Source organism: Cataglyphis hispanica, chromosome 24, assembly GCF_021464435.1.
Source record: "Cataglyphis hispanica isolate Lineage 1 chromosome 24, ULB_Chis1_1.0, whole genome shotgun sequence".
In the NCBI taxonomy this organism is placed as follows: Eukaryota; Metazoa; Arthropoda; class Insecta; order Hymenoptera; family Formicidae; genus Cataglyphis; species Cataglyphis hispanica.
This window is the reverse complement of record NC_065977.1, coordinates 2,425,268-2,450,393: the sequence shown is the minus strand read 5'-3', so window position 1 is coordinate 2,450,393 and position 25,126 is coordinate 2,425,268. Positions and strand designations below refer to the sequence as shown.

At 38.1% G+C, this 25,126-nt stretch overlaps 1 protein-coding gene across 3 annotated transcripts in view; it reads right to left on the bottom strand.

Moving 5' to 3' along the window:
• The window catches only part of LOC126858091 (leucine-rich repeat-containing protein 24-like), a 141,858-nt gene that overhangs the window by 7,097 nt on the left and 109,635 nt on the right, over positions 1-25,126 (bottom strand). For 2 of the 3 annotated variants that reach the window (XM_050608130.1, XM_050608131.1), the window contains exon 3: positions 54-1,277. In XM_050608130.1, the coding sequence (XP_050464087.1) occupies positions 54-1,042 (989 nt within the window). In that variant the 5' untranslated portion in view covers positions 1,043-1,277. Of the gene's footprint in view, positions 1-53; positions 1,278-14,782; positions 15,041-25,126 lie in introns of those variants that run through there. The other variant, XM_050608132.1, reaches the window with a different exon arrangement.

Sequence of the window (25,126 nt, the reverse complement as noted above, 5' to 3'; positions counted from 1 at the left end):
CGGTTCGAGACAAATATATACAGATTCGAATCCAAGATATAAAAGTAACTTACCTTGAAAACGCGGAAATGCCATTGACTATAGAATCATTCTCATTCTGCAACTCGCACGGTTCTCCGTTGAATGACCAGATGACTTTGGCGGTAGGTATCGCATGAATATTACATGTCAAAGTCACATTACCGCCTTCATAAATCTCTAAACGATTTTGAAGATCGATACGGGGCAGGCAAGCCAATTCACTAATCTTGAGACTTTTGATTTGTCTACCGCGCAATCTCTCTGGAGAATGGCAAACTGGTTCAGACTCCTGCGGGGCTGCCGGAGCTGATTTCTTGAGCCAGTCCTGCATTATTCTCAGCCTGCAGTTGCATTGCCATGGATTGCCATGAAGAGTCAATCCCCTAAGATTTCCTCCCAACGGCAGAGTGTGATCAGGCACGTAGACAAGTTGATTGTCGTCCAGCCGAAGCCACTCTAGCGACTGAAGACCCTCGAAAGCGCCTTGCTCGATGACCTTTATTTGACATTTGCTAATTTCCAGATTAGTCAGGTGCATCAGATGACAAAACGCATCCTGGCGAATCTCTTTAATTGGATTTCCACTTAATATAAGTCTCATTAGACTTGAATAAGACGCAAAAGTATCCGTGGGCACTTCCTCGATTTTGTTCTCGGACAAATCCAATTCCACCAAACCGACCAGTCCAACAAATGCTTGGGAGGCAATCTTGACGATCTGAGACCTGCCCAAATAGAGCCGTTGAAGGTTGACTAAGCCGAGTGCGAGGAAACATTCCGCCGGTAGCTCGACCAAGTGATTGTCAGAAAGGTCGAGCACTTGTGTTTCCTCGCGGGCACCCTGCGGCAATCCCCTGAGATTACGATTCGCGCACTCTACCCATTCTTTCCCGCCTTTCCACTTGCATGCGCACATACTCGGGCAGCCCTCCGCCGCGCCCGCCCCCCAAGATAGCAACAGCAGCAGCATCGTGCCGAGAAGAGCAGCCCATCGCCACCAGGTTGGTACGATTGAGCACATGGTGCTCTTTCATCCGAGCCTTCTCTCGTGTTCTTTCTTGTTCTTCTTCTTCCTCTCACGGCACGATCGTATTCCTCCGTTTCTATCGCATTTTTCGCTGACCCACTATAGCCGCGCACGCTGACCCTTCACCGTAGCTGAAGGGAGACTGCGGTACTTCGATCGAACCGATGCAGAGTTGAATCGACCGTCGCCAAGATGCATCAGCTTGCGGATAATATCGGAAGGCGAATCTCTGCAACAATCAAACAAACAAATCAATGAGTTACAATGCATTTTGGATTATGATGTGATAAATAGACAAGTCATAAATAATATTTGGAATAATTTACGAGAGATTTAGTGGAATCAGAAATGCATGCGTTAAATACAAAAATTAATTCAAGAGCAATAAGTCTCAAGCAACCTCGATCTTAATGACTCCGCGCACGATTGTTCTGAAAAATAGCCATTTCCACCCGCCTAAATTTTTTTATCATCTCCGTGATAAACGATGACACTCGATTACGGAACTTAGCCTGCCGTGGGTTTCCCCGCAAAAGAAAGAACTATTAGACTTGCCAGCTGGATCAGGATTTTCCTTCTGTCTAGAGTCCCACGGAAAAACACACAGTCTCACCATAGAAACTGCCGAAATCCCCAGTAAGATGATCTCGAGGGAGCTCTCGATGTGGCGAGAGCGCAGGTTGAGGGCGGATAATAAATTCCATGAAGAGAGAGTGTGTATCCCAGGAGGAGGCGAGGACGTCGTGAGGAGAAACACTCCCGATATCAGGATATCGGAATATCGAGCGCCGCTCGTGCGGCGCCGCATGCAAAGACCTTCCGCTTCTTCGTGGCTTTATCTCGATACAGAGGCCTTTCACCGTCGAGAAATGCAAAGGCCTGAAGGATATTGCCGATCTCGGACGTTTCGAATCCAATATCGACTGACCTTCTCCGCTGTAACCGTGCGAGTTGCAATTTTTTCCCGCATCTTTAAAATTGCTACTGCGACGTTTCCCGGAAAACGCAAACGACGCGGATACAGTCTTGACAGACGCTCGACAGTTCGTATAATATCACGTGTACATCTTGTATTATCAAACGAATATTTCCATTTATATTAGAGAAAGTTTTTGCTTCAACTGCAATATTTTTAATTAGTCATTATTAATTTCGGAATTAATATATACATAAATTAAACTAGTTGTATGTTCTGATTTTCTGGAATCTACAAAATGAGATTCTATATATTAATCATAAATTTATATATTAATAAAATTATGATGATTTTATCAAGCCACATTCCATTCAACGCGTGTTCGCAAATTATCGAGCCGAGTTTTCCTCTCTGTATTATATAGCTGGTACTGTGTAAATGCAACTTCGTATAAATGAGAAATCTGGTGCAGTAAGAATCGCGCAGAGGAAAACGTGAAAAGGTAGGAAAAAACGACGGCGACACTAGAAGGTTCTCGTTCACGTTCGTTTCCTTCTCCACTTGTTCGCGCTCGTCGTCGGAATCGCGAGCTCATTTAGTCGGCAACGTTTTCATCGAGGATGCGAATTGTCGAGCCCGCGGGAGGGCTTGGAAATATCCGTACAGCCCGCCGGTAAACCGTCAGCATTCGCTTTGCGCGCGCGAAGAAGCTCCCTTAAAGGAACGCCCTTAAAGGAACGTTTCTTGTAAAATTGCGTCTCGCGGCCGAGCAGTAAATATCGAATGCGAAACGGTGAAATGCGCTTCTTCGCCCATCGCTCGAAATGGAAATGAGAGGACTGAAAATGAAAGAGAGTAGTTGTGGACGAAGGGATTTTTCAAGAGTTTCTCCTCGCAGATGGAAGAATTTAATATTTTATTTCAACTCGTTCTCGTCAGTTCACGTCCCACGATTCTCCTCTATTACGTATCAACGATATACGTAAGAAGATAATCCGCGCGTTTCTCCCCAGAATATATTGCTACTAAGTAAGCCCTTTCAAGAGATCCTTAAAAACGGGATGAGAGAGTGACGGGTCTTCGATGATCACGTTAAAATCGTAACGATAATGTCGCGATTAAATTTAGTGGTTGTGCCGATTCGAGCGCTATTTCGTTAATTGTTCCCGCCATTTGGCGAGAGGAATTTCACTCCCGACGGAGGCAAAATGGGAAGAAATACTTCCCCGGTAACGGAATGGGAGCAAGAGGCGAAAGAGGCTGGAAGGCAGCTAAACGCTGCTGAGAGCATCCATTCGAAATGGCGAATCGTCATTTTAACTGTTATGACTGTTATCAGCAAAGGAGTAATACATTTCGGGCGGGACAGTTGAAATGTCTCGTATAAAGTTAAAAAACGGTTGAAAAAGTTTCGAGATATGCTGATTCCTCGTCTGTATCATTAACGCACGCGATCAAGTGGAAACGATTATCGATAGTCACCTCGTTACCCCGGCACTTTTACAATTTTTCTTAATGGATGAACTTGAATCTCTTAAATTCCGCAAATTCTACGATGACGTAACTAAATAACTAAATAAATTAAATGGAAATGTGTACACTTTTACGGCTACTGTCACCATATATTGCACGTATCTACACGGTGATGCTTTGCGACTATAATGAATAGGATGATTATATCGATTATATATGGCATGTCATATCTCTCATTGTCGGGAAACACCCCATGTCACATCACGCATCAAACACGGAGGGATAATTTAATTAACATCGATCCCCGCGCTTAATTACCGGGAAACAAGAGAGCGGCGCGCAAACAAAGAGAGCAATGAGGAAGAGAAACGTTGCTGAAACGTTATTCGAATTGGATCCGGAATCGGATTTGAGTCCTCTTTCTACGGTTAGAGCGGCATCTTCGTCCTCGTCTTACGGGATGCGGCACAAAGCTTCGAGGACGAGGATTTCCGCCAATCTTTTCGTCGATCCTTTTCCCATCGACCGAGAAAACACGGACTTGCAAGCGGATGGATTTTGTACATTTCTAGGGGAAGGCCAATTACTTGTTTATAAGGCAATTTAGCCAGTGATCTCAGTAATAGAATGAAGATAACAATGTGAGAAAGGGATAAAAATTAAATATTTGCCTCGATTGTACTTTTATTTTGCACCAAGTTACGCAGAGCAATTCCAAGTCGCGCTCCACTTTCATTTCATAAATGCCAGCGACGAGAGAGATCGTAGAAGACCTCTCTCGTAAGACCTAATCTAATAATAAACTTGGCGGTATTGAATGTTGCGCGAGCGAATACACAACGAGTGAAATAAGAATTGCAATGTGTAGTGCGCAATTGTTCCTTAAACTTCCTTGAGACCCGAGACTCTTTCCCAACTCCTCGAGCGTGTTCGAAGGCATCGCGGCCTCTTATTCCTGCCTCTTGAGGCAGGAAGTAAAGGCGAGCAGCCTCTGGTATCTTCATTCTCGACTTACAGCGCGACTTACAAAGACTCGAGTATCGAGTGGGCGAGTATCGAGAAGCGGCCCCTTTGCCGATCCCGCCAACGTGGAAGTTAGCTGTTACGTAAATTCCTCGATACAATTGCTAGATACTTGATCAAAAATATAAGGGAGGATTACGGTAGAATGCACAAAACGCGAGTAGAGTGCTTTACGAGTTTTCGCTCCATTTTCTTGCGAATGTTTCCTGAAAAGAAAAAGAGAGAGAGAGAGAGAGATTTGCGACACGAAATTTCTCGAGAATTAAAATTGGAAAATGCTCGAAGATTGTAAAACGCAGTCAGGCGCATATAAATAGAATTTTATGTAAAATATACAGAGTGTATTTCGTAAAATGTGTGTTTTATCTACGAACTGTATATATTATTGGGCGAACAATTTTATTATCCTTCTTTTAAATTGCGGAAATATCGTAAAAGGACCTTTCATTGCGAGAAAGCATCGGCTACGCTAATTCAATTAACTTTGATTCGCAGTTATTCAATCATTCTTGGCAAGTCGCATACAACGACGGGGAATTGTACTTTAATGTCATTCGAATCCGATCTAATCGATTCGAGTATAACAGAGTCAAAAGATCTCGTTCTTAGTTTACAAATGTAATCTTATAAAAGTAAGAATAATAATAGTCTTTAATAATAATTGTATGTGACACAGAAAACAGAGAAAATCACATATATTTTCTAGCATATAAATATACTATTTAATTAATTTTCAAGTTAAATTAAATATTGCTTGAATATTACATTGCTTTTATTATTGTTTAATTTATATGTAAAACTCGCAATAGGTACATGCAATATTAGTTTCAAAAAAAAAAAAAGCAGAAGATAAAAAACTACATTGCGCGTTTTATTTACATTTTTTTCTTCCCGATGTAATAACGTCAATGGGATGATGCGGGAGATGCTCGCGTACTCGAAAGCCAATTTTTTTGGCCTCTTTGTGTTTTGTTAATGCAAGCCGCGCTCCAACGGAGGATCTAGAATTACCGGGTGTTACGATCGATCGGTGGCAAATCGAACAGCGAATTTGATCCTTACCAGCTACTTCCTTTTGTAACGACCCTTCTCGCGAAAGCCTTTCCCTCGCTTTTGACGAACTCGCCTCCGCGTTGGATAAACAAATTTTCAGAATGGAAAATTCTACCAAAAATTCGGACAGTACTAAATCGTATGTGACAGGATATTGTAGATAAAAGAGTCCTAGTATTTTCTCCTCTTTTATCAGTAAAAAAAAATGACATCTTCTGTTTTATATATACATGTATATATGTGCACAAACACAAAAGTACCGTAAAGACCGGATCAACGCTTAGATTGAGATCATTTTAAGATGATTTTTCCTCGGCAAAAAGAGGCGTCAATTTCCACGTTATTAAACGATTCAAAAAGAAAGGCTTTTTGCAAACTAAACTTTATAGGGAGTTAAAACTACATTCTTTAATTAGTTTCAGATAGAGTTTACTTTAATAGAGACAGAGAATTTTAATTTAAAACTTACTTACAAAGATATATTGATGGAAAAAATTGCAAACTTGCAAAAATTAATGATCTCGATATTTTTATTGAGAAGAAATAATCCTAAAATGATCTCGAGAATTTACTCTTAAGCGTTGTTGCAGTCTTATACAGGATTCCTTGTATATACACAGGGTGTTCTAAAAATTTTGACACACCCAAAGTGTGAAGGTAGATTGGGTCAAACTGAGTCGAAAAGTCCTGTACCATTTTGCAAAATTCGCAATAGTTTTTGCGTTATTAATTAAAATATATGAGCTAATGAGCGCGTTGGAAAGCAGTAGGCCGGTATCGGCAGGCATGTACGACGGATTACTTGTGTACGTCTCTTAGTAACAAAAGCATCATCTAAGCGAGAGATGGAGTCACGCTGTCACCTTTTGCTTAGATGATACCTTCTTTGCTAAGAAACGTACACAAGTAATCCGTCGTACATGCCTGCCGACACCGGCCTATCGCTTTCCAACGCGCTCATTAGCTCACCTATTTTAATTAATAACGCAAAAACTATTGCGAATTTTGCAAAATGGTATAGGACTTTTCCACTCAGTTTGGCCCAATCTACCTTCACACTTCGGGTGTGTCAAAATTTTTAGGACACCCTGTATATATATATATATATATATATATATATATATATATATTTATCGTATATATTATTATGTTTTTGTTTATCAACTTGTCCATTTTAGCGCGTGATGAACGGATTCTCTTTATATCCGTATCAAATCAGATTTCGGACTCAATTCCGGGGAACAATCGTATCTCCGATTTCCATTTCCGGTCGGACAGTCCTCCATGGGAATCGACGGCGACGAAATAACGCGCGGTGATATTTTTTTCAGCTCGCTCCGGCGGAGCACAAAATTACCGAATACCGTAATCGATGCGCCGCGAAAACGCGTCCCGACCTCCTCCTCCTCTTCCTCCTTCTCCTCCTCCTCCTCCTCTGTCTTCCGCCAAGGAAGATCTGGAAAGTAACGATCCCCGGGGCGCCGCGAGAAGCAACGTCTATTTTTCTTCCTTCCGCGAAGCCGGGAAATAGAGGGCCGAATGCCCCGTCGACGACAAGTCGCCGATAATGTCCGTAAACGCGAATCGAGCGACGGATACCCATGCAATAAATCACGTAATATACAGGCTGATCTTCTGAGAGTGAAAAAGCCGCGTATTTTCTCGAAAACAAAAGATCAACGCGACTAAAACGCGGTGATAACGTTTGATTGTCAACTGACGATAGTTTATCGCTTATGAAAGAATCGCTTGTTAAAGATCTTAGAACGTCGAGTTTCTCAATTTTATTAAAATTTAAAAAAGTCTAATTCGGCTTTCTTCGAGAGAGATTCGATTTTATTGAAATACAATTTTTAAATTTCAAGCCAAAATATGTATTTATCAAAAAAATACGTTATTACCACAATACGTTAAAAATTATAAAGTTACGATAATGCAAATCGAATAACGAACAGCCGTGTAATAAATTACGAATAAACAAACTAATTTCCGAGAATGATTGTGTATTTTCCCGCGATCGCAGAAACTATAGAGAATCAAACTGACCACAAAACTGACCAGAACACGACGATAACAATTGATTGCGAACAGTGGATGATTTATCCTTTATTAAGGATATATGTGACATATATCGAAATACTAACAAAAGCATTAAAATTTCATAGATTGTTCTACTATTTCTTCTGAATATTTGTGCACAAAACTAAGCACAATTCTCTTAACGGTTTGCAAGTTATTTAAATTTAAAGTTACTATTGATTCTTATGGAAAATCGCCTATCGTAGCACTTATTGACAAATTTGACAAAGAAAAAATATTACGAATGAAATAAAAATTTTCACATAAATTAAAAAATTTCTAATAAATATTTGTGCAAAACTCGATTTGGATCCACTAATTCGTTTAAAAGTTATTTACTAAAAATTGTAGAAAAATATTATCTGTCTCTTTTTCTCTTTCTGCAAATTATTCGATTTTCATTTTTTGCAATTGATTTCAGAGGATATTCGCGATCAAAAGTTTTTGCCATAAATTAAGAAAAATATTAATTACAACTATTTTCTTTTACGAAGACGTCAAAATCCATATTATTTTGCGATACTTAAATTTTTTTCACAACCCGGATTTATTTTTTTTTGATTTTTCAAACAGTATAAACGTAAGAAACATGTTTTCCTTTTAATTTTGACAATTTTTTGCTACTATTGTACATCCAGAACATCCTTAAAAACGATAGGACGTCGAGTTTCTCAAAAATATAAGCAAATTCTTCAGTTTTTCATTTCTTGGTTTTTCGCGAATTGAATCGATCTTAAATAATATTTCAATTGGAGGGAAAATTTGTTATCGAAATGACGCCGAAGAGAATTACATAGTTGCAGGGATATATACATATATGCACATCTCGTCATTGATATTAAGTGTTATCAGATAGTACACAGAATGCTCCAAAATTGAACAAGACCTCAAACTATCACCAATGTGAATTATCAGTTAATTGTACCGAAAATACCGTTCGTTAGCGGCATAGCGTCAGCGATTTGTGTTCGGATGCGCCCTGCAAATAGGCATTACGTTGCTCCCGTAATTGTGCTAATAACTCCCGCTAATAGTGATAATAGCGCGACGGTAATTTTACTGTTATTTACCGGTACTCGAGACTCACGCGATCATTATCGTCGCGAGGCGATATTTCATGTAAATTAAAGTCAAGGTTCAAGTTATTAATCGTCATTGAATTGCTAATAAATGTTCCACTTCCTTGGCGCGACGCATCGATAAACGCGCGTTAGGGGAAACGTTCGTAAATACACAAGTGACCGTAGAGGAAAATTCCTGTGAAATAAATTTCTGCTAAATTTTTATATCACGTTACGTACAAATCTCCTCAAACGTGAGGAAAAGAAAGTATTTTCTTACGTATTATTATTTTATAAATAAAGATTTATAAATTTGATATACACATCCCCCGCGTCGATTTAGACGCGCATTTCTCGCGAAAGTATGGTGAAACCGATTTTATCTTTAAACGTCCATAAATCATCCCTCCACGGCCTCTGGATCACGGAGTCTGCGGCCGCCTTCTCGTAACTTCATTGAGTGATCTAAAAGCGTGACGCGTGACATCCGGCGACGATCGCTTTTAACGCGACGCGCTCCGCCGAGCCATGAAATTACCAAATCATCATCGAGCTTGCCCTTCGACCTCGCGTCATTCGCCGGGGAAAAAAAAAAAAGGGATTCGGAATGGGGGTGGAGGAGGAGGGCTCGACGCATTTCCCCATTACGTGCGTCGTTGGTGCTCACGTGCGCGAGCTGAATCGCCAAACGGCGGCATCGACGCCGACGTCTTGACGTCGCTCGACGTTAAGCCGACGGCGGATATTGTCGACGCGCGGAAAATTCGCGCGGACGTAACTGCGCTGCAAAATCCGTCCGCCATCATGACGGGGCTTACGAGATTTAATGCGCCCGTTAGTCGGCGAAGATGCAATTTAATCTGACCCGTGAGCGGTCGTATTATGAGCGCCGAGCACGGATCACGGAATGATGAAATGTCTCTCTCTCTCTCTTTCTTTCTTTTTTTCCTTTTCTCCTCCTCGCTCTCTCTCTCTCTCTCTCTTTTATGGGAGATATTGATTCAGTAACTACATTCATTTCCTTGTGCGTTCGGAAATAAAGACGCCCTAAACCCAACGGTCTTTTTTATAGCAGATTTTAATAGCAAATTCTCTAGCCAATTTTTACATTCGTTTTTCGTTTTTTTTTTTTTTTTTAGTGGAAATGACAATGGAGATCATCTTTCTTTGAAATTTTTTGATTTTTTTATTATACATTTTTATAATTAAATCTCGTATTAAAATTTTATTATAATTTAACTCTATTTAAAATTAATGGAAAATGCAATTTGTTAATTTTTTGGATGTGCCTAGACATTCTTGCTTGGAAAAAAAATTAGGCAGAAAATCTGTTATTAAAAGGATACTTGATGATTAAAAAAACGCTCCCGTTACAGGAAAATCGGGTATAATGTTTCTTGTATAATTGAGATTTTTTTCCGAAAGAAGGAATTGATGGAAGGAACAATACAATACGGATGCTATAAAATTGTTTTAGTATAATTAACTCATTTAACTTTCCCGTACTTGGAAATTTACAGGATCTCTTTAAATCACCGAGTCCTTTTAATAGCACATTCTCTTGTTTAATTTAAAGTTTTGATTTTTCTCAACAAAAATGTCGAGGGAGATCAACACTTTTTACAAATCTCTATTTTTTTTCATTATTTTATATTTTTGTATATTTATTAGTATTTTATTTGTATTTTTTGTATATTATTTTGTATTTTTGTATATTTATATTTTTGTCTCAAATTTAATAATTTTAAACTTCGTCTAAAGTTAAGTGAAACATTTAGTTTATTAATTTTTTAATTTCACAAAGTTTATTTAATTTTATTAAAGTTTATTTATTATTTAATTTATAAAAATCTTCTTTTTCTCTCTCAATCACTTATAATTAGAAAAGTAATAGATGAGAATGACAGAGAATCTGCTATCAAAAAAATACTTAATCATTATAAAAATCATTATAAAAAAAAAACACTAGCATAAGAAAATCGAGTATATCGTTCCTCGTATATTTCAGATTCTTGAGAAGGAAGAACTTGAAGAAAAGATACGATTCAGATATTATAAAATAGTTTTAGCGTAATCGACTCATTTAATTTTTCCGATCGTCTCGCCGACAGATAATGAAGCTAAATATTTTTCTCACGGTGCTCCTCCGCGGAAAACCGAGAGAAACTTTCTCTCCAGACTTTGGTCTTTTTACGAGACTCTCGTTCCCTAAAACAGCGTCATAATTGTCGGGCACGCAAATGGGGCGCGGACGGAAATTTCGGAGACTTCGTTATTTCGAAGACCTCGGTCTCATTCACGGCCGCCGTTTGTTACTTGCCCTTAACGAGAAATGTTCACGTCGCGAAGACTTTTTAAATTAGCGCCGTAATTAACCGACGTGGGCGCGCTTTTTTGCTCGCGAAATACGAGCTCCCGCGTCGGCGGCTGCAAAATTCAGCTAGCTAACATGTATGTAACACGTCCGTGCTCGTTTATGCTTTTGTCCTGTCAACAAAAACGACGTTCTCTGACATTCCGAGTTTCATTTTCGGTTTTACGTAGCTTTTGTTACATATGGCGTGAGTTTTCATTGTTTTCCTCCTCGTCAATACAGTTACTTTGAGCATTGATATATACATATATGAGCACACACATATATATATATATATATATATATATATATTTTGACACCCTGTATATATATGTGTGTGTATATATATATATATATATATATATATATATATATATATATATATACGTGTTATAAAAAAAAATGGTACAGGACTTTTCTCCTCAGTTTTATCTGCTTTATCTGCATACGACGGGTGATGCAATTGACATCCTGTATATATATATATATATATATACAGGATGTCAATTGCATCACCCGTCGTATGCAGATAAAGCAGATAAAACTGAGGAGAAAAGTCCTGTACCATTTTTTTTTATAACACTTAATAAGAGAGTTATTAATGAGTAAAGTCTGGCCAATCACGTCAGTGAGACGCTGTAAACAGCTGAGCGCTCACGCACCATGCTAGGCGCGCGGCTCATTGACGTGCGTCCAGCTAAAGATCGGCGCTGATTTGCCAGACTTCACTCAATAATAACTCTTTCATGAAGCGTTATCGAAAAAAATGGTACAGGACTTTTCTTCTCAGTTTTGCCTACTCTACCTGCACACGATGGGTGATGCGATTGACGCCGGACACTTTGTATATATATACATATGTATACATAAAGCGCTATTATGTGTTTTGTCGTGGATAATTCAAAATCGATTTGAAAAGAGACGCTTCAATCAAGATCGAAAGAAAAAGTTAATAAGCTCTCCCTAAACAAAACCAAGGAGAATTCACGGCCATTGAATGCGAATGTCGAAGCGCTGTCAGCGCTTTTTCCGCGCATTGTCGTCGCCTATTCTAGGATCGGGAGACATCCCTCTCCCCTCCCCTCCCCTCCCTCCCTCCCTCCCTCCCTCACCCCTATCACCCGGATTCGACGTCTCCCGCGGGGACGACAAGCGACAATAAGCGACTCGGGGAGGACGAGCAAACTGGCGAGCGACACGGCCGCTTGTACTCCAACGATATTACGAAGGCCGCGGATGCAAATATGGCGGTGAGGGGAGGAGGACACGCGACGTGTGAAATATGCAGCCGGGATGCAAACGGCTTCACCCGCCACAAGTCCGAGCGGAATCGTGTCTCTCTCTCTCTCTCTCTCTCTCGGAATGCTATTCGGTGGTGGCGTAGTAATTCCGTCCGGGGCGAAATTTCCGCCCGCAGCGTCATCGGTCTCCTAATTTATTCACCGAGATCGTCCGACTCGTGTAACTTTCTGAAAATCGGTCTCGCGCGATAACTCGATTCGAACGGATGCATCTCTCTCTCTTTCTCTCTCTTTCTTTCATTCTCTCCATCCCTTTCTCTCGATTTCTTTTTGCAGCCACATTTCCTACTCTCGTAATATGGGGATCTGAAGTAACGGCGATAAAACCGCTAAACAAACGTCAGACAGCGATGGCCGATGTAACGAATGTCGTGCGGTATGACTAAAATATTTCACCAAAGGGCGGAACAACCGCGGAGGGAAAGGGGGAATGTTCGGAAAGGCCAATACGTTTGCCGCGAGCGTGTGGGGGGGAGGGAGGGAGGGCGATACGTCTCGTCGAAAAGGGCGGTGTGGAAAGAGAGCGGATTGCGGGGGCGGGGGAGGGAGAGGTTGGGGGAGAATACGAGAGAACACATATCGCACGCCGTTTGTTGTGCGCCACGTCGCGTCGTGCCGGCGGTGTAAACGACGAGAGGGTGGAGGGGAGTGGTGCGGGGAATTGTAGGGGTTGGAAAACTCAAAGCGGAGGCGCCGTGATGCCGTTCCGGCCAGCCGACGCCCCGTTGCTTCGCACGTAACAAAAAAAGAAAAAAAAAAAAAGAAAGGGGGAAAAAGAGAAAAGTCGGAAATCGCGTCGCGCGTCCGCCGCATTCGCGCAGAATCTACATTTCGCGATTTAATCCGTCGACGAAGTGACTAGACTCGCACAAAATGTTAAACGACGCAACTTACGAGCGATATATATATATATATATATATATATATATATATATATCCATACGTTATCAGTTACATACGTCTAAGAGTCTCCGGAATGTCTAATTAGTCGTCTCTTTGATCGCTCGAAGAACTCGAGCGCTCCGGCGTAATTAATAATGTAGTTTGAATAAATTTAATTTCGTATAGCTTACACAAAGAGACACTAAGTATTCCGCTGCGAGCGTTGTCGCGCGATGTGCGCGGACTTTGTCAATTTTCATATTGATTTAAATGAGGAAGTACAAGACGAACCCAACTCCCCCGCGAGCTTAACGACTTTTCAGTCTCTAAGCTCTTCGCGGAACATAGTCGCTTAAATAACTATCATCGTCGTTGAAATAATTTCCTGCGCACGCGATATATGTATTATACAGGTGGCACGTCTTGTGCGTTAAATACTGTACGTGTGGATTTCCATTAAAGAAGACACAAATAGGGTAGGGAAAATACCATCGCATTTTTTGTTAAAAAATAATCATTTTCCTTTAAGGATGTTCTGAACGTACTAGTAATAGTAGCAAAAAATTGTCAAAGTTAAAAAGAAAACATGTTTCTTACGTTTATACTGTTTGAAAAATCAAAAAAAAAATAAATCCGGGTTATGAAAAAAATTTAAGTATCACAAAATAATATGAATTTTGACGTCTTCGTAAAAGAAAATAGTTGTAATTAATATTTTTCTTAATTTATGGCAAAAACTTTTAATCGCGAATATCCTCTGAAATCAATTGCAAAAAATGAAAATCGAATAATTTGCAGAAAGAGAAAAAGAGACAGATAATATTTTTCTACAATTTTTAGTAAATAACTTTTAAACGAATTAGTGGATCTAAATCGAGTTTTGCACAAATATTTATTAGAAATTTTTTAATTTATGTGAAAATTTTTATTTCATTCGTAATATTTTTTCTTTGTCAAATTTGTCAATAAGTTCTACAATAAGCGATTTTCCATAAGCATCAATAGTAACTTTAAATTTAAATAACTTCCAAACCATTAAGAGAATTGTGCTTAGTTTTTAGCACAATTATTAACACAAATATTCAGAAGAAATATTATTAACACAAATATTCAGAAGAAATAATAGAACAATCTATGAAATTTTAATGCTTTTGCTAGTATTTCGGTATATGTCACATACATCCTTAACAAAGTTTTCGAAAATCTCGTCTTTTAATATGGCAACAGAATGCGTCTGTTACTTCTTGATTCTTCATGTAAAAAATGATTCCTTGTGTAAAAATTTTAATTCTATTATAATTAAGTTTAACACATACATTTTTATATAATAAAACACTTTTGAAGAAATTTTATTCGAGTTGACACCAAATAAATTCTGTTGTGGCAGCGAGAGAGAAGTGTGCTTTCTGACTGTGATGTAAACAAAAGAAGACGTTATTTACGTTATTTACGTAGTTTTGGGTTTCCTCACAGTTCTCTTATTCAGTATTCAAGCACCATGGAGTATTCATGCGAAGAATATTTCGACAAACTCATGGCTTTAGAAAAGCAGTGAATATCGACGTGCTACGGCTTTGTACACAGAATCTTTACCTTCGAAGATGACATCCGAATTATAAAGTTTCTCGGTGTCGTCGAGTTCGCAGAAGAACACGTAACCACTGTTAGAAAGAAATTGGAGTATCTCGGTTCGAAGGTATGTATGTATATATTTTTTTGTATAAATTTTTTTTTTTTTTCGCTATTATGTATACAGAGTGTTCCATATAAGTTTGATCTCGTATAAATAAGAGTACTGACCTGTATACTATTCTTTGTTCAGAAATAAGAATTTTTTTTTCTTTATTTTTCGAAACTGCATTGTTTTCGAAATTTTTTTTTAATATGCTAATACTACACCATTTCTTGATTTTTTGCAAAATTGCAATTATTTTGTTATAATTAAGTTTAACATTTATTTTTTTTTCATAATAAAGCACAAGAGAATTTCATTTAACATTAATATATATATATATATATATATATATATATATATATACATTAAATTAAAAAAAAATTTTTATTATATATAAAAATATAAATTAAAAATATATTATAAAAATATATTAGACTAAATTATATAAATTATATAGAATTAATAGAAGACAATTATTTCTAAATCAAGAAATTGCAAACGAAGGATTAATATATCAAAACATGAGATATCTCGAAAGCAATGGACATTTCTGGGAAATTTCGCCAAAAAGAAGAGATGTTTACTTTTTGATCAAAAATACTGTAGCACGGGTCTGTACACCTTATCTATATGAGATGCTTCGTAACGCGGCGAGAATGATGAACAAAAAATACACACGTACAGCGAGAAAAACAAATTGCAGTTTTCAAGATTCGAGAAGCATCAGCGGCAAAAATACAAAATACCCGCGCTTGCATAAAAGCTCATTCACCCTGCATAGCAGAAGTCTATTCTCGGAAGCTATCGGGTAAGAGCTATTGATTTCTTGGCAAACAACACGAAGAAAAGCCGTGCGGCTAGCCGAACGCAACGCAACGCATCGCCTACGTTAATGGCAGAGCGAGCGCTACTTTCGACTAATCGATTCGGCGGAAGAATAGACACGCCTCGTGTGAATGAAGGGCCGTAACGGTCCGCCGACTTCGACTGATTACTCTCTCGAATTCGAGCGGATGGAGCATCTGCGTCTAAAGCCGAGAGTAGAAACTCTCTTGCCTTCCGCTTCGGCAAGCTTTTCGCCGTGAGGAGATCAGCCCGCGTGAACTTTGGGACTCTTCGCGATGTTCCTTTCCCAGCACTTGGTCGACTGTATCTCGAGAGCGAACCTCCAGTTGTCGCATATGTTGACATTGAAAAATGAGATATGATAAAATGAGGATACGCGAGGGAATATATACAAGTTTATGGAGCCACCATAAAACATATATATATATATAAAATATATATATATATATATATATATATATATATATATATATATATATACATATACGAAACACAGCGGCAATATTTTAGGCATGCATCTTGCACGGCGGACACTTTGCGAAACCAGTCTGGCGTTCAGAGAGACGAAATTACGCGGAATAATCGCGCATTTCATTAATCATAAAACGACGGAAAAGTCGCGAGACAAATGTCAAGGAGAAAGAATTTGTCGTAAAAGCTACACGCGCTTCAAGAGCATCACTCTGCTAACGTAGTTTTGCTTTACGCACTGCGGTCGAAGATTCAATAAAATGAATGTCTCGATAAAGAGAAAAAAAAAAAAGAAGAATGGAGGACTTTACCGCTTTGATGAAGTTGCGGCGAGATGATCCGCTGTTTCGTTCATCACGAGCGGCAACGGCACTGTTTTTCTTTTCTCCTCCATTTATCACAACGTTTGCCGTTTATGGCGGTAGTAAAACGACCCGCGTATCCCCTTCGACTCGGGTTAAAGGAAAACGTCGTCTCGATGTCACGGCATCCTACCACTAGGTGCAAATAAATCGTATTACCATGGAGGTTTTATGGCGCGCGCGCGATCCTGTGTTCTCGTCCACTTGCGATACAAAAAAAATCACGGAATACGTAACGATGGTTGACGTACGTATATGTTTACATATGCATGCGCGCATCGATCGATATCTCCTCGCTTGCTCAATTATACGCGAAGTGAAAATATTGCGTGTTTTTGCGCGTCCGAGACGGGGAGATTTTCGTTTAGATTTGCGTTTACGAGTTTCACGTTGATGGGCGATATTGTTGCGAGGAAAATTTCAGGCATAAATTTTTCTTTTTTCAATATCCTTTTTAAATCGAAAGAAATACACCTCGCGTACCGTGAAATCATCCGAAATAATTCGAAAGCGTCTACAAGCGAAGACAACTAAACCGCTGGAGATCGGTGTTATTAGCAAACAGATGATATCAGCGGAGCCTGCACAAGTGTTTGTCTATGGATAAACTTAATCCGCATGCTCGCATCTATGTATTTAGGATCTAACGAGATATCCAAGATAAATTCTAAAACAAATAAATTTAAGGGCTTACAATAGTATAGTAAATGGAAAAAATTTATTCAAACGAAATTAGATAAATAATATTCTTTGTTCAAAAATATATACTTTAATTTAATAAAATCAAAATAACAAATTGCAGAATATTGAGATAGAATGATGTTCTAAATAATGTGTGCCTCTATAAATAGTAGTCAAAATTTAGCGTCAAAGAATTATCTAAAAAAAGATACATACTTTTTGCTTCTTTGCAGTTGTCATGTTCGAATCATCATGACTTTTTTTGAATTTCTAATTTTTTCTCAAGAAGTTCTTAGGTTCAGATTTAATTAGCAAAAAATAAATTTTTAAAAAATCCTCTTCAATCACAAAATAAACCAAAAAATATAAAGATAAAAATTGTAAAATATAATAAAGCTTATTTTTATTTTATAAATAATTTACAAAAACTGGCCATTTTGGCCGATCGATTATACACGATTATTTAAAACATCATTATTGTTCTTCTGTTTCAATATATTTGCAATTTTTCATCTTTTAAAAAAAATATATATTTTTTTTTTAATTAAAAAATATTATTTACCTATTCATGAAAATAAAAATTTGATATCAAAAAGTATCCTATTTCTCGATTTACTAAATTTTTATAAGCCCTTAAAAAGAGAGATTCACATAAATTCGCGAATGTACGAGAGTTCTCTGAACGATATCCGATATATCTAAGAAGCTACACACACACACCGTAATAGTGCTCTCTCGCGTCGTCGAATAATAAGCTTCGCGAGCAAAGTCTGTTTCGCCTAACAACGGCGGCATAAATAAGTCACGCTCCAAGATGGCACGATGCTCCTTTTGAACGTCGAGAATACACTTACGGCGGTGAATTTGTAATTTCGCGCGCCATGTCGTGACCCGGACTACCATCCCGAGATTCAGCAGATGAACCTCCTAGTGGCAGTAATAGTAAAGTAGTCGCGTACATCTCCCGAGAAACGAGAATTACGAGCTGTGTATACGGTCATGTTAACCGCGACCTTTCTTCGCGAGATTCTTATTGCATTTCTACACGCGTGCGTGCATTTATTACGCGTATATCTTCTTTCTTCGCGCCAGTATTTATATTTCAAGAGAATCGGAGAAAAAGTTCCATCGGCAGGCACTATCCGTTAGAATATTGAATGCCGAGGAGTGTAAAGAGACAGTGTAAAGTTTCAGTTCGGTTAAGCTGCGATATGCATGGGAACATGGATCAGGCCAAGTTTCGCTGTGCTTATCACCACCCGCCCGAGAGACGTCTCGCTGATCGCGTGTCAAACGCAGCTGGATGTAAACAAACCAAGTTTGATATCCAGGCCGCCTATTTGGCGCTGAATGCGGTTGAATGTACGTGTTAGTCGTGCGAACGTAAACATAGGAAGGGTTGGTTCTCCATGTTCCGACGACCCGACTTAACGTTAAGTGTCAGGTGCGAATACGGGGCGAAGTGTCAAACTTGGCCTGACGTCTCTCGGTGTGCCTAACTCGCTCGAATAACGTTATAACGAAATTTCCCAAGTTGTTAACTTGGAAGGGGGAGGGAAAGGGGATGAAGGCCTACGTGTTAGTCTCTAGCGCGAGTTCCCGGCTATAGTTGAAGCCTATTTCGAATCGATCATTAGACCGTACGAAGCCAACGTTAGCTCGAAGAACCAGCGAGAGAGCTGTGACGAGTTGGAGATTATATCCGCGCGTAAAATTTACCTTCCACGGATCATAGATTCCATAATTCTTGACTACGCGCGGCTATTTGGGACTTCACACTGATCCCAATTCCCGTAAATTCCAACTTCCATAGATCTTACAGATTCTACAGAACTTTGCGAAAGTTCAAGTCTTGGTTTCACAGATAGGATAATTCCCGGTAAGATCCTATACACCTTGTAACTCTAAGCTCTCCGCATTGATCATACAAGATTCCTGGATCCACAAATACTAAATTTCCCTATTTTCGAAAATTTCGAAACCAAGGATATCTCTATGGGTCTTGCCTCGGTTTGTTTTCGTTCGACATTGCTAGCTTGCCAGGACTTTAAAAGTCGCCGGGTATCCTTCTTCCACCGTGTCAAAAGACCAAAGTATTTACTTATAAAGTCGCAATATAATTTCCCTTTTCTCTCACGATTGTCGCGCGTTCCCTCAAAGCTGTCACGCAAGATTGCGCGGGCAAACTCCAAGAAATAATTAGCCATGTCGGATCACAATGTTTCTCTTGTTGAAAATCAGCGAAATTCATTGCTAACAAAGCACAACGAGACAAAAGGGAATAAAAGATTATAAAGGGCGCCATGAAATTAATTGTTGCGGAAATTTCCAGACATTGTCGATCTAGAAATTACCAATGGCAGAGAAAGATATTCTTTCGTGTTCGAACGAGACAAAGTGATCCTCATCGAGAATCGATTCTAGTTTTTGGTCTCGACTTGTAAAGAAATCGCGCGGTAAACAAACTTGCTTGACCAATTCAAAAATTCAATTATATTTTTATCACAGTCGCGATAAATAATTAAAATTATGTACACAAAAAGGAAATATTATAATGAAAATATAATTTTTGTAATTGTGAAACATACTGACATATGAGATAAAATCATTTTATAAAGAAATATTGTAAATATTCACATATTTTGATGCACAAAGAAATACATAATTATTAACAAACAATAAAATAAATATATATTTTAGACCTTTTATAATAATAAATATCTTAATGTCCAGCTTTACAATAAACGTTGTAAAAGGGAATGTATTTTTCATGTAATTTGTTTTGAAAAATTTTCTTTGCATATATGTGATATCTCGTAAAAAAAAAAAAAAAAGAAATACTTCAAACCAAAAAAAAGAGTACTCGTGCTTTCCGTGGCTGGATGAGAAAAAAAATGCAAATTATGTATTCTAATTATGTAGGAAACAAGGGATTTCGGTCAATTTTCATTGCACTTGACATGGAAATTTGTCATCACGTGCGAATTGTTTCTCACGTGCAGGTCAGCGCGCGAAGCGTCACGTCAAAGCTCAATGCCGTATTCTTTAGACAACGTACAAATTTAATTAACCACTTTGTTAATTGGATTAGTAAGAATGCCTTTGTGCCAATACGTGCGTCTCCCCCCCCCTCCCCCTCCCTTTGCCGAAGTAAATAAAAACCCATGCGTGGTTTTCAATTAATTTCCGCCCGCGGGTCCGCGGGCTCTGGGAGGCTCGTCGCTCGATGTTTTCAGGATGTCTAATTAAAGGAAAATTCACAAAGCGAAATTAATTCCTCAAACGGCAAGGTTCTTCACGTATATCATGTTAAACGTACATCTCCTCGCGTTCTACTTCACGGACAAACCGACCGCTTTGATCGTACGAGCTGACCCGAAAACAGAGAAATCTAATTTTTCATATAGAGCTGCTCATGAAAACTCGACTTTAATTTGGTCTTTTTAACATTGTAAATGAATAACAACGGTGTACATATGAATTTTACGGCAAAAGGAAAAAGAAAGACTTACAAAGAATATTCACCGAAATACTTGGAACTTAAGATGTTGCGAACAGTTAATCCGCTCCAGTCTATTGCCAAAAGGGGAGAATGCGCCAAGGACGATCTCGTGGGACTCATCCCTGTCCGCAGGATGCACACAAGCGCGGCAAGTTTCTAACACGTGCTGCCTCTGTCCGCGCTTACGGCAAACTTTCTCACCTGTATAGGTTAGACACTCATAAGCAAAGACCGCTTTAATATCTTAATGGAGCGAGCGACTGGCGGAGCGAATGAATAAATTTAAGTATATTTTCGAGGGAAGATCGACGAAACTCTCTCAACCCGAATGCCCGAAGTGGATGAAAGGGGAACAGTAAGGGTGTAGGAAGAGAGAGGAAGAGAGAGAGAGAAAGAGAGAGAGAGAAAGAGATACTCTCACGGTTGTACGGAATAACGACTTTAATGGAATTCACGAAATCGTCAAGATTTGTAGAATCTATTGAACGCGAGAGAAAAATTCCACGTTAAGATTGAGATAAATTCAAATTGGGATAGGAATAGGAAGAACGAAGAGGAAATGGGCGAATAGAATATCGGAGTAAATAGAAGTTTGAAAAGTTCATTAAATAACGATGTGCGCTGTTTGCTGATTTATCCTTCGGTTATAAATAGAAATTCAATTCGAGACTCAATAATCGTCGATAAATTCGTGCTCCCTACAGGAACGTTGCACGATCCAGCTGTTCACAAAACGAATGCAACGGCAAAAGACATCGGGATAATCCGCTCGACCCGACGAACTTTGGTGCCGAATCGTTTTGCATATTAAACGAAACGTAATCGGCTATCCTAACGGAAACAGATGAGGCACGTTTCCCGCATTAGCTAAACGTAGTCACGAACTGACGACGATTAAGAGGGAAGGAGGGGAGAGGCAAATGCCTCATCCTCCCTGTCCCTTTTAATTCGATTCCTTCCCCTCTGACACTTTGGCTCGGCATCTTCTCGACGAAGTTTCTTGTATTTGTTCGTCACGGCGACATCGATTCCAAGAGTTTCCCATGTTCACGTAAACTTTGGACGCGACTTCCGACAATTGCTGATGGCACAGCTCGCCGTACCATCGACACGGTTATATGTCGGACAATAGCGATCGCCGGATACGATCGTTGTCGGTTCGCCGAGGACAAGGGAGATACCTAAACTAGTGGCGTTATCGCGACACCCGAGTGTTCGACGTGCGGAAATGACATTTCGCCGACAGATACATGACAGATAATAAAATTGTTGCCTCGGGACAGTGGAAGGGGAGTTTGCATAAAATATTGTCTAATTTGAAAATTAATATACAGGGTGTCCTAGACCATCCGTACAACCCATTTCTTTCAAAAACTAAGCATTTTAGAGAAAAACGTTTTGAATGAAAATTGTATTTTTTATTACATATTCTTATATGCTTATATCGAGAGCTTTCCAAAACACTATAATAAAGTATTTTTTCATTAAGAATTTTTTGAGTTATTTTGTATCTTAATCTGATATATTTTAGGATAAAATATAAAATTATTTAGTGTTCCATAATTGTATCGTAATACTTTTATGTACAGAATAATAGGATGAATCAAATGGTGTAAAGAAAAAATAAATAATTGTTATAGAAAAATATTATTGCAAATAATTGCATACTTCTTTTAAAAAACAATTATTTTCTGTACACCATTTGATTCATCTTATTATTCTGTACATAAAAGTATTACAATTATCGAAAACTAAATAATTTTCGAGATATTTTATATTAAAATATGTCAGATTAAGATACAAAATAACTCAAAAAATTCTTAATAAAAAAATACTTTATTATAGTGTTTTGGAAAGCTCTCGACATAAGCTATAAGAATATGCAATAAAAAATAGGAGATTCCATTTAAGAAATTAAAGATGTCCTTGACTTGATTTTAACGGTGCCATTCAAGGTTAAACCAATGACACCATCTTATGTTCCCCTCAAAACCATACAATTTTTATTCAAAATGTTTTTCTCTAAAATGCTTAGTTTTTGAAAGAAAAGAGGTGTACTGATGGTCTAGGACACCCTGTATAGGGATATTCGATTCTTTTAAAAGAATCAATTCTTGAATCGATTTTGCGAGAATCGATCTAAAAAATTGTAATAAATTATTTATATATAATTAAAACACATAAATCTAATTAATTAATTAATTTTACCTAATTGTGACTATTAAAAAATTTGAATTATAATAAAAATAAAAATAATACAATCATGAAAGCATTGTAGGTCAAGTAAAAATATTTGTGCAATAAATATTTATAATTTTGTACGTATTAATTTCTATATTAATTATAATCTTACATCAACATTGAACTTGACAGTTGTATCCGTGATTTATTAGGGAAAATTCGCACTTGTATAAAGTTGGCAAAATGAAACTATTTAATTAGTCTTTGTGTTGGTAATAAATAAATTCTCTAGCAAAAAGACCAATTAAACAGTTCATCTTATCTTCCAACTTAATCAAATATCTGAGAAACCTTCTTTAGATTGTATAGACTCTGTTTGATAGTGTAGACATGGTATCATTGTGTAGATATAGACCGTACGGTATGAAAAAAAAGAAAAAACAATTTTTCAAAGAAAATCAGTTCTTCCATTCTTAGACTAAAGAATCGATTCGCAAAAAAATCCTATGTAGCAAAGAATCGATCAAAAAAATCGAATCGGAATCGAACATTCTTATTAATATATATTACATTAAATTGAAAAGAGAGAATCTATTTTCATGAAATATTGTATGTAAATAATCATCGAATATATATATTTTTGAAAAGTAACTTCTAGGGAAGTCGTTTTTTATTAAAATACCCACGTAATGTTTTGACATTGACATAGAAACGAGCGTAACGTGATTAATAAATTAACAAGTTAATTCTATTTCTCTCTCTCTCTCTCTCTCTCTCTTTTTCTCGCAAATTTATTTTCCCTGTCAAGGATCCATCTTCACGTCGAAACTTCCGAACGACCAACTCCGATATTTGTTAACGCCGAACAAAACGAAAACAGTTCGATCTCTCTCGTCGCGAGAGAAATTAAAACCGAAGTGCGACGATAAAGTTTGATAAGCAGGCGCGTCTCGCGATTTTTAGAGGAGAGATCGTTACCGTAATTAAACGGAAATCGACTCGCGCAAACGAGCAGCTCTCTTTTCATTCGTCGATTGCCGTTATTCCATCGACTGAGCTCGCGATGAGCGCGCTCGAAGTTTAATTGGCTTTCAAATTAAATTTGTTTTCACGTTACGTATCTAATAATAAATTATTGCGCGCAATAATAAACACTGATTGCATCGATGAGCACATCGTGCGCGAAAGCTTCACCGATTTTTCAACAATTCCGACAGAAATACCGATGTTAATCGTCAATGTCTGGTATGTTTTGAGCATCGCGCGCCTCGTCGCGACGTATTAAGATAATTTTAATAGATAAAAGATGAAGGAGATATGCCCGTAGAAGGAGAAAAGCGCAATATCGAAGGCAGCGCGAATGCACAATTGAGATGGCAAACGCAGCAGCCATTGCGAATTTCTCAAAGATGCAGTTCGCATCCTCGATTGCACCGTACAAATTCGTTGTACGGGCGGGAAAGAGAAAATCACGTCGTCGAATATTTACCGAAACATCGGGCGCAAACGTGAGAAAACAGTAACGATAAGAATAAGAAATGCGCGCAGTGAGTGCGATAGCAATACAAGTACATATTAAGGAAAGTATGATGTTTTAAAATTGCGACAATATAAATTCGAAAAATTTAAATAATTATTATATATTTAAATATTTAAATTAAATATTTATATATATTATTATATATTTATATTTATATATTATTATATATTATTATATATTATTATTATATATATATTATTATATATTATTATATATTTAAATATTATTATATTTATATATTTATATATATTATTTATATATATTAAATTAAATATTTATATATATTTAAATATTTAAATAATTTCGGAATAATTTTTTGAAATAATAAACCATCCCGATTATCGCAGAGCAGAGTTTCTCTTTCTCGATGTACTTCTTGCGATATTTTTAACGTTCTAATCCCATTTTCCCTCACCCCTTCCCCTCCCCCCGCCGCCGATTCCATCTAGGTAGAACGTCACCGTAATAAGATAAAAACAGTAACGTCTCTTGAAACATATCTAGCGTCGCGAAACACGAGAAGGCGTCGCGAAACGCGAGACCGCGTCGTCGTCGCCGCCGTCTTCGTCATCCTCGTCGCCGACGACGACTCGTTCGAGCAGAGACGAATCGCCTGCGGGCTCGCCGATAACCGCATTAACGGCTCCTTCCTCGTCTTCATCTTCCTCGTCGTCGTGGA